The sequence below is a fragment of the Drosophila virilis genome, chromosome 5 (assembly GCF_030788295.1).
Source record: "Drosophila virilis strain 15010-1051.87 chromosome 5, Dvir_AGI_RSII-ME, whole genome shotgun sequence".
Lineage (NCBI taxonomy): Eukaryota > Metazoa > Arthropoda > Insecta > Diptera > Drosophilidae > Drosophila > Drosophila virilis.
Genome location: NC_091547.1, coordinates 5,175,688 through 5,190,146, shown reverse-complemented (window position 1 = coordinate 5,190,146; position 14,459 = coordinate 5,175,688). Strand labels below are relative to the sequence as shown.

At 40.7% G+C, this 14,459-nt stretch overlaps 2 protein-coding genes across 2 annotated transcripts in view; both read left to right on the top strand.

Annotated features, from left to right (window-relative positions):
* Positions 1-666: 666 nt before the first annotated feature.
* Positions 667-1,881, top strand: LOC6627147 (uncharacterized). Its single transcript, XM_002048680.4, has 3 exons — positions 667-1,379; positions 1,436-1,632; positions 1,731-1,881. Exons 1-3 carry the CDS (start codon positions 694-696, stop codon positions 1,823-1,825), a joined length of 978 nt encoding a protein of 325 aa, XP_002048716.1. The 5' UTR covers positions 667-693; the 3' UTR covers positions 1,826-1,881.
* Positions 1,882-2,868: 987 nt separating this feature from the next.
* Positions 2,869-14,459, top strand: part of Dh31-R (Diuretic hormone 31 Receptor) — a 37,112-nt gene continuing 25,521 nt past the window's right edge. Inside the window, exon 1 of the mRNA XM_032436250.2 lies at positions 2,869-3,519. The gene's annotated coding sequence lies outside the window, so the exon portion shown is untranslated. The remainder of the gene's footprint in view (positions 3,520-14,459) is intronic.

Here is a 14,459-nt window from a genome sequence, read left to right as displayed (position 1 = left end):
CAACAACTATTTCTTCTTCATCTACTCCGCTGCAAAAATTTGTTGATGCTTAGTTTATTTCCCAAATTCATCAACACTGACTTTGTAGGGCTTATATCATAATCTTACACTTTTCCTCTTCGTCTTCTTCATCTTCAACAGCAAATATTTTTAATCAACACTTTAATAGTATACTTTAAGTTTTTTTTCTTCTTCTTATCTATTCCATTCTGCATCAAAGATGCAAACAATTATTTATTCGCAAAGTTTTGCCTAAATTAATCAACACTAAGTTTGTAGAGCTTATAACGTAATCTAACCCTCCTATTATTTTTCTTCTATCTTCTCCACAAGCATTTGTTTATATTTAGAATTTTCGTCCCAAATTAATCAACACCTACTCATTTAATCTAAAGCTCCTCCACATCTTCTTCTTCTTGTTCATCTTCACCACCTGCAAACATTTATTTATAGATATTGTGTCTTGTCATTTGAAATAGCTACATATTTGCTAATTGGAAATGTTTGCAGAATTGCCAAGCTGCACGCTCTAAGGCAGACCCCCTGAGCTTGTGCGATAAAACTTATCGATTTGTTATCGCGGCGCCACGAAAATGCTAATTAGCACAGATAATTGTGGGCCAAGAAGAAGCAGCAGCAGCAGTCGCAACCATAAAAGCCCGACAATCGCCGCCAGAGAGTCCAAAAACCAAAATGAACAGCTACATTGCAATTGTCTGGCTCGTTGCTTTGCTCGGCGTGGGCGTGCAGGCGGCATCGGTGGCCACGCCCGGCTGCGGTGGCAGCACCTCCGCGAAGGACATCAAGCTGGTGAAGCCAACGAATCCGCCACGCGAATGCGAGTATCACATCAATGCGTACAGCAAATACGTCTGTCAGCTGCGCATCGACTTTGCCATGACACTGGCCCAGCCGGAGCTGCTGGAGTCGGCGCAAACGGGCCTAAAGACGGCCGAGTGCAGCGTGGACTACTTTGAGGTGAACGGCTTGCGGCTGTGCGGCGAGGAGGTCTGGCAGCACATCTATGTGCCCTTCAATGCCAGTGCCGGTGTCTCTCGCATCGATCTGCTCATTTCGTTGGCAAATCGTGCCGGCGGCTCGTCCCTGCCGACGCCCAATTGGGACATGGTGGTCACACAACTGGAGTGCCCGGCCGGCGCCTCGGTGCGCGAACTATTCGCGCCAAGTGATGAGCCCCAGGCTCGCGCCACTTCATTTACCGATGGCTTTCTGGTCGCACCACCCGGTTGCCTGCAGTACTTCCCGCAAACCAAGGGCGTGGTCAAGTCCTTCAACTATAACGATGGTCATGGCGTCTATCCATCCCATCTGAACTATGCCATCTGCTTCCGACGCACCACGCAGACCTCGGCACTCACGTAAGTTGCCGGCTTGGAGAATTGAATGGAATTTAAGTGCTTTGTTTTTATTCCAGCATACGCTCGTATTTCTTCCATGTGGGCGCCGAGAGCTCGGCCAGCACTTTGCTAACGGACAACTCCTGTTATCGTAGCGGCAGCTCCAGTGTTAACAACGCCGATTTTCTAATGGTGCCGCAGGCCAAGCTGGTGGAGAACAACGAACGCGCCACCTACTTCTGTGGCGCCACACACAACGATGTGGTCATCAGCAGTAAGTAACCAGAACAACAGCTTTTCCACACACACACACTCTCTCTCTCTCTTGCTCCATCTCTCTCCCTCTCTAAAACTCGCTTAACTTTATGCTAGGCAACAACCCTGGTCCTTTGCTGGTGCTTTTCAACAGCGATGAAATCTACGACTCCAACGATGCGGGCTTTGCCTTCACCTACACCGTGGAATAGAAAGCTTTTGCTGATTCGAAAATCTGCTTAATAAAGTTGTAAACCCTGTAAATGCAGTTGTTCTTAAGCTTTTTATTGCCAGCACTTTAAAAACTGATTTGCTATGGCAAATGTCTTGATAATTTGATGCAACCACTTGAGGCTATCTTTTTTGTCCCTATCGCGACTATCAATTACAGATACATCTATTTGCTCACCTATCAAAGCTGAATTGCATGTTGACAGAACTTATCGCAAGAGATAACTACATTAGTATATTTGGTATCTTGATTTGTGTGGTAACTTGTCCAGAAACACGAAAACCTCTCGAAAACAAGTCAATGAAATTTACAGCTCCGTAGAAAAGGAAAATTCGGAGAGCTTTTTTTGCAAGCTCAGCCATTGTGAATGAAAAATGGGGAAATGCAACAAGTGCTTGTTTATATTTATAAAACTTAACATAATATTTTCGCTACACGCGCCCCGTTTCTTTTAATAGCGCACTTTAATTATAGAAAATTGATAAGAAATAATTCTTTAAATTTATGTCGCTGCCCATTTTAATTAGACTACAATTAGAAGCTTGTGATTTACGTAGTGCGTCAGTCCAATAATAAATGACAGCAAAAATAAAAAGGCACACAACTGATAGAGACAATGCCTGAAGAATAATTCATAAGACTCTCTTATCAGCAAGCAGCATAAAATTCAAAGTAAGCCGGTGGCAAACGCAACTGGGGACAATTTTACAGAATATAAACGACCATATATAAATCTCGGGCAATTTTGGAAAATATATACGACTACATGAAGCTCAAGCATAAATAATGTAGATACAATAAGGGAAACAGCAAAGTGTTTTTTCAAATGCTTTTATCTACAGAAAATGTTAAGAGGAAAGCGCGCGCAAGCCTTGGCTGTTAAACTCAAAACGGGCATGTTAAACTCAAAATGGCGCTGTTAACAAAACCAGATACCCAATTGGAAATTGGAGACAGCTGGGCAAGCAGCCGGCCGGCGCAATTGTTGCGTGGCCTTTGAATATGTTTGTGGCATGTGCCGATTTCAGTTGCCGTTCAACAGCCGCGAATTCCGAACGTACCGCGCGGCAGCTACAGTTTCTGCTACGAAGTGGCGCGCAAATTCGAATAAAACTCATGTAATTTGAATGTAAAGCGAGTAAACTGTGAATATTCGGCCAATTAAAGTGCAGGAGCATAAAAGTGTTAAGGAACAAGTGCACATATAAAATTAAAAAAAAAAACGGCCACTAAATAAAACTTGAACGGGGGCTGATTTGTTGATTTGTTATCGCCGGTTGCAGTGCGTGCCGTTTAAAAGCCAATTTAAGTGGCAGGCATTTAATCAAGCCTCAACTCGAGTTGAGACCACGGCGCAGCTTTGTCACTGAGGAGGCGACGCAGCGGCGTCCTTGGCATGCCACTGTGTGTGCTGCTGCTGCGACTGCTGCCACCCAGTTGGCGCCCCTCAAGCAGCATCCAACATTGTTAGTAGCTGTTGCCGTTGGGGCATTGTTGTTTCGTGCCCGCTACCAGCCGCCCTTCCCCCGAACGCGCACATTCACAAAATTCCCAGTGAAAACATAGCCATAAATTAACAACTAATTCAATTAACTGCTGACAGCGTCAACGAGCTGCTCCGGCTGCAGTCAGGACGCGGCACCAGGAGCTACCTGCCGCAGTCTTTACATTCCGGTAAGTTCATTAACAATCAGGCTGCACTCGCATGGGCGGCAAGCGCAGCGTGGGCGTGACACACTTATGAAACGCAAATTGACAAAAGATAAAAAAGGCCTCTTGTGACAGGATGGACGGGCTTTTGTTCAGCTGCCCCTCGAGCGCGCGTATGTAAATTTATTTTTTCTTTCCTTTTTTTTTTTTGGACCTACACCGAGTGCATAAATCAAAGCCAAGTTTTTGACTTTTTGACCTGCGAGATGCTGACGCACGCTGGAAAGTCATAAATCTTTGCCACGCTCACGCAGACAGTTTAATTGTTGCCGCATTCAAATGCAAACTAATCGAAATTCAAACTGGCAACAGTAATCGATAAATCGACGCTGATTCCGGGCGACGCGACTGTATTTATCATTGTGGCACGATCATGATGTATCTGCAACAATTTGTCACCGTTCCCCTGAACAAGTTGAGCCTAACGAGCCTCGGCGCGTAGCCGTAAGTAAATACAATATTTGCTGGCGAATTGTCTATTTGACATTAGGCGCTTAGCTGGCGCTGTCAGCCCCCAACCACACCCCCTGCTCACCCGCCAACCCACAACACTACGGCATACTCTATCAGTTGACTTTCTAGCCATTTATCAGTTTAGTTTAAACAATCAACTTGGCAGCAGGGCGAATGCACACGAGTCTTAGCCAAATGACGGCGACGGCATTTGTTGACTGCATTTTGTGGCTCTCTCTCTCTTGTGGCTGGGTGGGTGGTTGGCTGTTTGGATTTAGTTGCCGCTTGTTGTCGTTGTGCACGTGGTCGCTAATGCTGCCCACAATAAGTAAATAATGGCAGACACTAGATTTATTTATCGTATACTACGCAAAAACAAGCAACACAATTCAGTGCATTTGGCGACGCATCGCTTGAACCTAGTTGAAAATGAAAATTTTTCGGATTTATATTTTAGTTTGCCATATAAGTAGGAAATGTGTCAGCTGATCTTAATTGCAGTTGTTGCCGCCGAAGAATACTACTTATTCAAACTGAATTACACATTTAGTAGTTGCCTTGAGAGCACTCATTGATAAGCGCGTATTTCTTTATACTCATAGTTTAGATTAATTAAAAGTATTGCGGCGCGTTATCTGTGCGGTTGCATAGACATTCGATCTACTTTCTTGACTTGACAGGCATAGGCTTAGTATGAAGGTTTAGCTGAACTTAATCTATGCTAGACTTGCAATTTGTTGCAAATTAGATTACACAAGTAAGAATCACATATACTCTTTTCTATGAGAGCGAGCTCAAAAGAGGCTCTTCGACTTATAAGAGCCTTAGACCGAAATTATTATTTGTCAATTTCAAATTGAAATGTTGCGGACATTTATACGGTGTGTGTGTGTGTGAAAAATCAAAAATACTCATCTTTATATACAATGAAATATATAAGTTAATATTTATATATATATGTGAATAATTTCTTAATTTATATGACAAGCTTCACAGCCATGCATATTTTTCTGTTCAAATAAAATCTGGCATTAATACGACTTTTTCCTACAGGCAACAATGTTGTCAGCATTGTCAGCAGCAGATCGTTTTAGTATATAGCCCGCATAGGGTCTATTGTTCGCAATTGCATTGCTTTCCAGATATCTTAACTTATCTAGCGAAAGCTTATCAGCACTGGCAAGACTATAGCATATGTATGATAGATTAAGTATCACATAAGAATAGTAGAATAAATACATATTTTCGATATAAATTTTTGATTTGTATTGTGAAAGGGTATTTAATTTGCGGCACCATAAAAAGAATTGTTACTTCTTTCTAAAACTAAATATATCACAAAATCATTTCTTTTCTGGTTTTTTAAGATAAGAGTAAATCTTTAGCTTTAATGTAGCTAATAAACTTAGGCATATCACTTTATCAAATATTTTCCCTTTTCAATTTTCTTAGCAAATCAATAACTAAGCTTAACTTCAACTAATCTACCATGTGATAAAATGAATTTTAAATTGCACATTAAAGATAAAATCTTTAATATCCGGCCCACAAAATGTGCGACATTCATTATTTCTGTAAGCCCCCTAGCTGAACCAAGAGCTTTGCAAAGAGCCGAGTATTTGTATAGAAATTATTCATGTTTAGTTTAACAATAACAGAATCAACAAATAATACTATTTAGATTGATAATGTACGCTTAAAATACAACAAAAGAATATAAATAAATGTTTATTGGTTTCAATTTCAGTTGAAAATCAAATAAGAAAACGCAACAATAGCCGAAATGTTTGATTCTTTTGGCTTCTGCATTTGGCCGATGATCTTGTTGTTGTTGATCATCTTTCTGGCCAAAAGCCAAAACAGATTTTGGCAATTACTTTTCTCGCTGGGCGTTTAATCATTACAGGTTTTTCATCGCCGATATATACAATGTTTATTGCACGAAGCATTTTCAATTAATTGCAATACCACGCATCTATTTTCGGCTGTAAACATCAAAACCGCATTTTCCATCAAATTGTTCAACTGAACATTTTCTCCGCCTACCTATAAAAACAGAAAAATCAATGCAAAAAAAATCTAAACAAACACAGAAAGTTTGGCGCGCAAAAATCTCTGTTGATTGAAAATTGAATTGTGCGCTTAGCTTCAATCAATTTTCATTATGAGCGAGAGCGAGGGTAATGGCAGGGTCAGTGGTGGGGGAGGTGGGATGGGAGGCAAGTCGTAATCGTCTTCGTCATTGCGAATGTGGTCAATCATAAATGAGTTGCTTGCGCAGCTGGCCTGGCTGCTGCTTTTGGCCAGAAGCTAGCTAAAAGGCGCAAATTATAATTAAAATTAAAATTAATTGTTATGAGCGTCCATAAGGAATTACAATGAAAAAGGCCAACAAAAAAACGCGCGCGAAACGCCACAGAAACGCGCGTGCGCTGCACTGACTCACCCAATGGCTGGGGCAGGTTTTTCTATTTCTCTTTTAAATGTACAACGTGCTACGTGCAACAGTTGCACGACAGACAACACGACAGACAGACAGACAGACAGACAAACAAACAAACAAACAAACAGGTAGACCAACTGACAGACAGGTAAACAAACTACACAACTAATGTGACTCTTACATGGACAACTGTGTGCGGGTTCAATTAACGCAGCGAAAGACAAGATGCCGCTCTGCCAGCATGGAGGGAACTGGGAGCCTGCCACGCCTTTAAAAGGCAACACAGCAAATCGCCAATCAAGCAAACTGGCAGAAAAAGTTGTTAATTGGAATTTAACAAGCACTAAAAGCGTCTAATGGAATAGATGTCCAGGAATATGCCTCAAGTACCCCAACCCAAGCCCCCCCCATTCATCTCTCCTTTTGAAGATGAGCTGTATTCCCAAGTGGTGCGGGCTTCTGTTACCAGTTTACCCACTCAACCGCCGTCGTAAATTCGCTCTGACAGCCGCCTTTTCTGTTGTTGCTGTTGTTGTTGTTGTTGTTGTTGTTGTTGTTGTTGTTGTCATTATCGTGTCAGCAAATGTAGAAATTAAGTTTTGTCTCAACTGTTGCTGCTGGACAGCTGAACAGGCCCGTTGCCTCGTCAAGAGATTCAGCTGCAGCCTCCGCCCCTATTGCTGCCTCTTTTTTCTGCTTCTGCTGTCAGTATCATTTACGTGCCAGCTACAGCATACAACAATCAACTTATTTGTCTGGCCCCGCTAAATATTTCAAAGCTAAGCAGCTGCTTTTTGCCACAAACTAAAGCTGATAGCAAAGGCCACAGCCAGTCCCAGTCCCAGGTTCCATTCCCACTCCCAGTCCAGCTCCCGCTCTCTGTCCCAGTTGCAAGCACAAACAAAGAACAGGCCATGCCTTGACCATTTCCAGCAGTCGTGATTGCTTGCTGCTTTATTCCTCTGTCTCAGGGATCAACATTCAAACGTGAGCTGCCGCATTTACAGGCAGCAACCGAATGAGCAACTATTGGGATTAGCTTTAGTTTTAAATGGACAGTAATTGAGGAATTATCTCAAATTAAATGAACTATCGTGCCACAAAAAAATATTTATAAAAAACTAGACATTTATATAGAAATTATATCAAAATAATTGTGCTACTGTAAGAGGAATAAAATGTTTTAAATATTTTCAGAAATTTCAAAATTTCAGTTATTTAAAACAAATAATTTAAATTTTTTGGCCGAATTTTCTTCTTGTAATTGAGTAAGTTTACTGCAATTACTTTAGCAAATGTGCTTGTAATATTTAATTACTTAAGTTATTGCGCTCAAAAATTTAAAAAAATAATCGTTTTCAAAATGAAGTGTGCGATTTCTTAATTACTTTCTATCAATTATTATAAATGCTTTAAATGACGTCGGTTTAAAATGTAATTTCTTAAGTAAATACATCCAAACTTTTTAATCACTTGGTCAGTTTATATAAACCTAAGTAATTGTGCCTTACTGATTATGCTTAACTTGATAAAGTAAATTACTTAAGTAATTGTAAATATAATTACTCAATTGTGCCTAAATACTGCAATTACTTTGCCATTTTAATAAATTTATTTACTTTTAGTAATTTTGAACAATAAGTTTAAATCTTCAAATTAATATATTTTCAATTATTTTTTTAATGGAATTATCTAATTATTAAATAAGTAAAATATATAACTTCTAAAATTAATTAGGTTGTTAAAAATGTACTTTAAAACTCAATATTTATTAGTGGACACATATTATTATATTATTGGACAATATTATAAGACCCACATTCTGTGATGTAGGAAATGTATTTGACAACAGCTTTTCGGCTGACGTTTAGTAATTAATTTGTAGTTAATTATTTTTAACACTCACTTTAACACTCACCATAAGACAAAGGCTTTCTTGCTTCTAACATTAATGTAATGCTAAAAAATCCATCATGGAAACGAGCAAATTTGTAATCTAGACTTCACTTTAGCATGGCAAAAGTTGACGACTAACTTTTCTATGATTACATTGCTTGGGTTGTTGTTTTAGTTGTCATCGTTGCTGTTGTCGTTGCTGTTGTAGCTGCATCTGCCTTTGACAGGCTCGTGGCCATGCGGGCCTTGCTTTTTGGGGCACACAGAACAGCGGGACTAACCACTGCCAGAGCCAGTTGATGCGGACAACTGAGCTTTTGGGCTGCTGTCAGCGCTAATGAAGCAGCGCAACAAACAAACAACAAGAAACGACAACAACAACAACAACTACAAAAGGTGCAACACCAAATGCTGCACATGTCACACGTGCCGCATCTTTTGATAAGCCCAAACTGGCAGTCAACTGGTTTGAGCAACAAAGCTATAGGAAGGCAGCCAACCCCACACACACACACACACACACACACACACACACGCAAACACACACAGGTACACGTTGCAACTGCCACGCTCAATTTGGGGCCGCGCCGCCAACATTAATCAATTGCGCGCTCAGCAGGACCCGCACGAAGTTGCGCTGCCTGTTACCAGACCCAGGCGCAGGCAACTGCCGGCATGTTGGCCTAGACCAGAGCTGGCCATAAATTACAAGCCCGGCCTGTGGCATGAACAGCCTGCCTGGCTGCCTGGCTCTGGACTATGCAACACCTGTTGCCACGTCGCCTGCACTTTGTCGCTGATTTGCTGTGGCGGCGGTGGTGGTGGCCACTTCCGTTTGCTGTTCGGCCTGCTGCCTCGCGAAAAGATGATTTGCAGCATCTTTCAACAACGAACACTGATATGCTCTTTAGATAATGCCATCTATGTTAGGGCCAAGTGACTCGGGTGCGTGGTGGGGGCATTCGGAATTTGCAACTTTCTTGCGCGCCATACACATGTTTTACATGTCACGCTGCCAAGCCCATAAATCACGCGCAAATTGTCTTTTACACGCCAACCCCTCTCCCCCTTCCAGCACCAACCACACACACTTGTTGACATTGGAGCAGCTGAAGAAGCCGCCGCAAATGCGTTAAGCTCCAAGGCGACATTCGCTAAATTTGTTGCCGCCTCAAAGCTATTGATTGACACATCAAGCGTTGAGTGTGTGACACATTCACACACACACACACACCCAGTGCTGGTCTTATCAAGTCTCTCAATGCTCGCCGCAAACCGGAAGTGGTACGTCAAACATCATTCGGCATTTTGGGCGACGCGTTGACAGCTGCTAATCAAAATAGCGCCAAAAAGCAGAGGCAAAATGCGTTTGAAATTTTACAGTAATCCCCACGCAGCGGCTCTTCTGGGCACGGCTCCAGAAATTGCAATAGCAACAACAACAACGTGCACAAACAGCTGCAAACTTTGGCGTGCGAAATTGCAATTAAATGATGCGTGTCTTGTGTGTGGGGCGTGCCTTCATGTGTGTGTGTTTCACACAGGTGAGAGAGAGTGAAGCTCTTTGAGACTTTGACAAACTATGCCAAATGCGTAAATATGCAAAATAGCAATTAAACTATTCCAAAAGTGTTAGAGTTGCAAGAGATACTTTGTCTAGGAAGGTTATTTAATGGTTGAAAAGGTTCAATTTCGAAATATGAGCCTATGGTTATTCTTATATTATTATTATTATTCTTATATTATTATTATTATTATTATTATTGTTGTTGTTGTTATTGTTATTATTATTATTTTTATTATTATTATTATTATTGTTGTTGTTGTTATTGTTATTATTATTATTTTTAGTATTATTATTATTATTTTAGCCATTATTAAAATAATTATTATTTCTTATAACTCTTTTAGTTTATATCAAAGTGTTACAATGCGATCGACTCAATTATCGTTAAATATCAATATCAATATTTTCTTTATTATTTGCCATTTAACAAATAGTTTTATTTTATATATGTAGCGCATTTGCAAAAAAGTAATTGTCTTTATTAGCACTAATAAGAATTTAACTTATTTAGTATTTCATTTACTAATATAATTTATTCAGAAGTCTTAAAAGCTTAGTCTAAACGGAACTGCTTTAAAAGCGTGTTATTTCCTGATTTGCATTCAATGAGTGGCTTAACTTTTTGTCTTGATGAATGGCAAAGCCATTCGACCCAGTCCCAACCACACACACACGCACACACACACACGCACACACTAGCACAGTAGCACACACACACACTGAAAAGGCAAAGGCAATCGCAAACCGCATGCAAATGAAGACATTTACTCATGGGTCTTTGGGGCTGTTTGAGTCTTTTGCATTTGAATGCGTAAATCAGGTTAGTCTTTTGGCAAACCTGGCGACAATATGCGGCGTATGCGCAATATTTATGTGCTGTTGCACGCTGCCGGCTGGCTGCCTGGCTGGGCACATGTGGCAGCGTTCCAAGTGAGACGCTGGCGCGTGGCATAAATAAACACATTTGTGGCAACAGCCGCAACAGCAGCAGCTTCTTGTGCATTCAACATGCAACTCAAAGGCAGATAACATGAGAATTGCATTAGAGCAGGGCAACCGCCCACACATAAAGTCCCAGTCTCAGCCCCGCGCCCATTTCTGTGCCCATTTAGGCAATTAAAAAGCTGCGCATAACATAATTAAAAAACTGCCAACAGACTAAAGTGAAATGTCTGCCACTTTGTGAAAATTTGTACAGTTTATACATTTGTATTCGCAACGACAAACAACAATGTTTGCCAAATTGGCGCTTCTTTTGGCTTTGTGGCGTTTTCTGCTCTTCATTTTCCCTTTTCCACTCGGCTTTTCTTTGCCCAACCGGGCAATCTGCATGTTAACAGCTAACCGAGCTTTAACCATTTTGACAGGCGCTAATTAGTTGCCAGGCGAAAATGTTGTTAACAAATGTGCAGCAAGTTTAATTAAAACCACCGAAAAACCATTGGCCAAAGATTTTCCCTTTCAATTAGAGACAAACCCAAAAGTTCGGCAATGCGGCTGCCCAAATCAGCTGGCAGCACTTGGCCAGCAATATCCTGTTACGCTCCTATGTTTAGGCTCAATACAAGTTTCCTAGACCACAAAGCAGGGCAGTCCGTATTAAAGCCACAAAAACTGGCAATGACAGCTGCTATTTATGTGCTGTAAGCTTGAAATATACTCTATGAATTGTTTTTGGGCAGCGGGCATATTAACATTCAAGTAAGTCAGATGATATCATCAATTGCGCGGCCATAAAAGTTAAATCAAATGATAACTCGTAAATCGTAAATTGTAATTACTATCTATAAAAATGCCTCAGTTTGCATCGACTTGCGGTTGAGTAATAAATCATTTTATATAGACTCATGGCTGTTAAATTGTAAGACAATGTGGGCTACTTTTAATTCTAATCGAAATTTGATTTAAGTACTTTGTTTTTTATGCTTTTAATCCAAATTCAGGTACAAACTCGATTGCAAACTATAGTTAAGGCGTCTATGGTTAGTTTCCAGCAGATATTTATAGCATTTATTTACAGCGCAAACTTTAGTGCAACTAAATAGTCATTGTTCTTCTCAAATGCCTTTACGCATTGACAGCCATACGAAATGCGAGCTAATGAGTTGGGTTTGGGGGGAGCAATATATTGGATTCTCGGGCATAAATAATGCAAAGCGTTTCATAACAGCACTTAAAGGGCAACGGGCGGACAAGACGGACGAACAAATTGAGCAACTGGCAGCACACAATACTCATACGCCATGTGGTGCGAGAGAATGCCGTGATTCCAGCCACATTTGTGAATGCCCCAACACATGCTCGGGCCTGCCTGTCAGTCAGGCAATCGCTTGCTGCAGGTTGTTTTTGTGTCTGTGCCCATATACGTATATATTGATCTTTGGTGGATATCCTTTTGGGCAATCAAATCAGGACGCTGTTTACTCGTGTTATTTATAGTGGCCATCAAGCTTGTGAGGCGTACAATTGGCTGTTTCGCTTCTTTCCGCGAGTTCTTTAAGTTTTCGATTTGAAGCTCGTGCCTGTGCATACAATTTTTGGCTACTTGTTTGGCCTTATCTGGCCTGAAGCTGGACACTTTATTAATTAAATAGATTCGCTGGCTTTTGGCTTTCGGCTTTTGATTAAATATGCATAAACAGCAATTAAGTGAAGTGAAACTCAAAAGCATATCCTTGGCTTGGCGAGTGCCACGTCGACGCCCACGTAATTTATGCTAAATTATTGCATATTATGTCTATCAGCGCTGCGGCCAGCTCTTGAGCTTGTACACAAAAAAAAAAGGAAACATGAGCAAATCCTAGATCCTTCCACCGGCAACGGCAGTGGCAACGGTTGCCAGCCTCTGAAAATTAAAACGCTTAATTGAAGTTCTTGTTGCGGCCATCTTCTCAAGCCGTTTTTTTTATGGACATTCCTTTTCTTCTTTTCTTCGCCTGGCGCCTTTTGTGGCTGCAATATTGCAGGTAATTAAGATGCCCCCAACTACCAAGTCCAACCCGAACTGGCCAGGAATCCCTACATAAACATAATTCACTGTCTGAATTTCATTGTGGCTCGCTTCCTTTTCACGCCTTTGCCCGCATTACGTGGGCGGTTTACATAGGCCCTGCCCACCCAAAAAATATGGGTCGTCCATTGTGCGTCAAGGCTTACGTATACTTTACTTTCTTCTTTTTTATTTAATTTTATGAAGACCCTTTGGCGTCGCCATTGAGAACTGTTTGAAGCGTAGCAAATCTTCAACTGGAGAGCATTTCTTAAATGGCGCTAATGTTTTAAGTGGGAACACCCTCGATGCTGGCTTGGGCTTTTCTTTTATTGATTTTCAATGAATATTTATGGCTCATGTGGGCTACCAAAAAATTGCTCATAAATATAAATAGCTTGCGGCAACCGCCCGGAAAAAAACTGAAGCTATTATCAAGTTATTATCAAAAGCGAAAATTTTATGGCTAGCTTTATGACTAATAAAATATGGTTAAAAGTGAAGATTTTTTTTTTATTTTAAAGAGAGACGACAAGTGAAAAATGCTCTAAGGGTGCTTAGGTAAATTAAAAGTAATTACTGAAAAATCTTGCAAGCAATTTTTATTAACAGAAATAATTAAATAAAGGCAGACGCTTCGCTTTAGTATATGTTTATGTATATGTATTTGGTAGTAAAAAGTTTATCTGAAAAATACCTGTCTCTTCTATTTTTTAACATATTTAATTGTCAAAGCAACAGTTTTCACTCTCTTAGTGCACATTGATATCATAGAGAAACTATCCTCTTACGACAGAAATAATTCAATTATGCCAGGAGATTAAATGGACATTCAGCACATGCATATACAGGGTATATAATAGTATAGACTATGCCTATGTCTGCTACTCTTCATTTCTTCAATTTCAAAGAATATTGAAATGTATAAAGCGAAACTATTCACTCATTGATATGACATGGAAGCTCTAGTAGTAGTCTAGTAGTTTCCTCCAAAGAAAAGCTCAAAAAATCGTTTCGAATAGCCCAAAGTGGCTAAGTTAAACCTAGACTCTAGATGAACTGATAATGCAGACAGGAGCTGCCTTGGTGCCCAAATCATGAGCAATCCAGCAATTGTCATGCATTTTAATGTTGCATTTGGTTAACCCAGTTCGGCATGCATGTTGCATGCAGCATGATATATGCAAAATAATGCAGCAAACAAAGGAACAAACATTCATGCAGCTGCGGCAGCAACTAGAAATTGGTGTGCTTATCGGCAAGAAGTGGCACGAGTTCCATTCCCATTTGCTGCCCAGAGACGACTAGTGCAGCGCATTTCGCATACATTTCTGCGGGCTGACCAAGAGCAAGTTTTCCATGGCGTATAATGGCCATAATTTGCTAAATGCTGCACAGCAGATGGCACTTGCTCAATTATACGAGACTGTGGGAGCTCCGATTTATATACCCTGCACACACAACATGGCTAGGCGGGGTGTGCTACAAATGTAAGCATAACATGCGGCAGGCAGAAGAAGGGAATCTGATGATTAACTCAGACTTTACAAAGACAA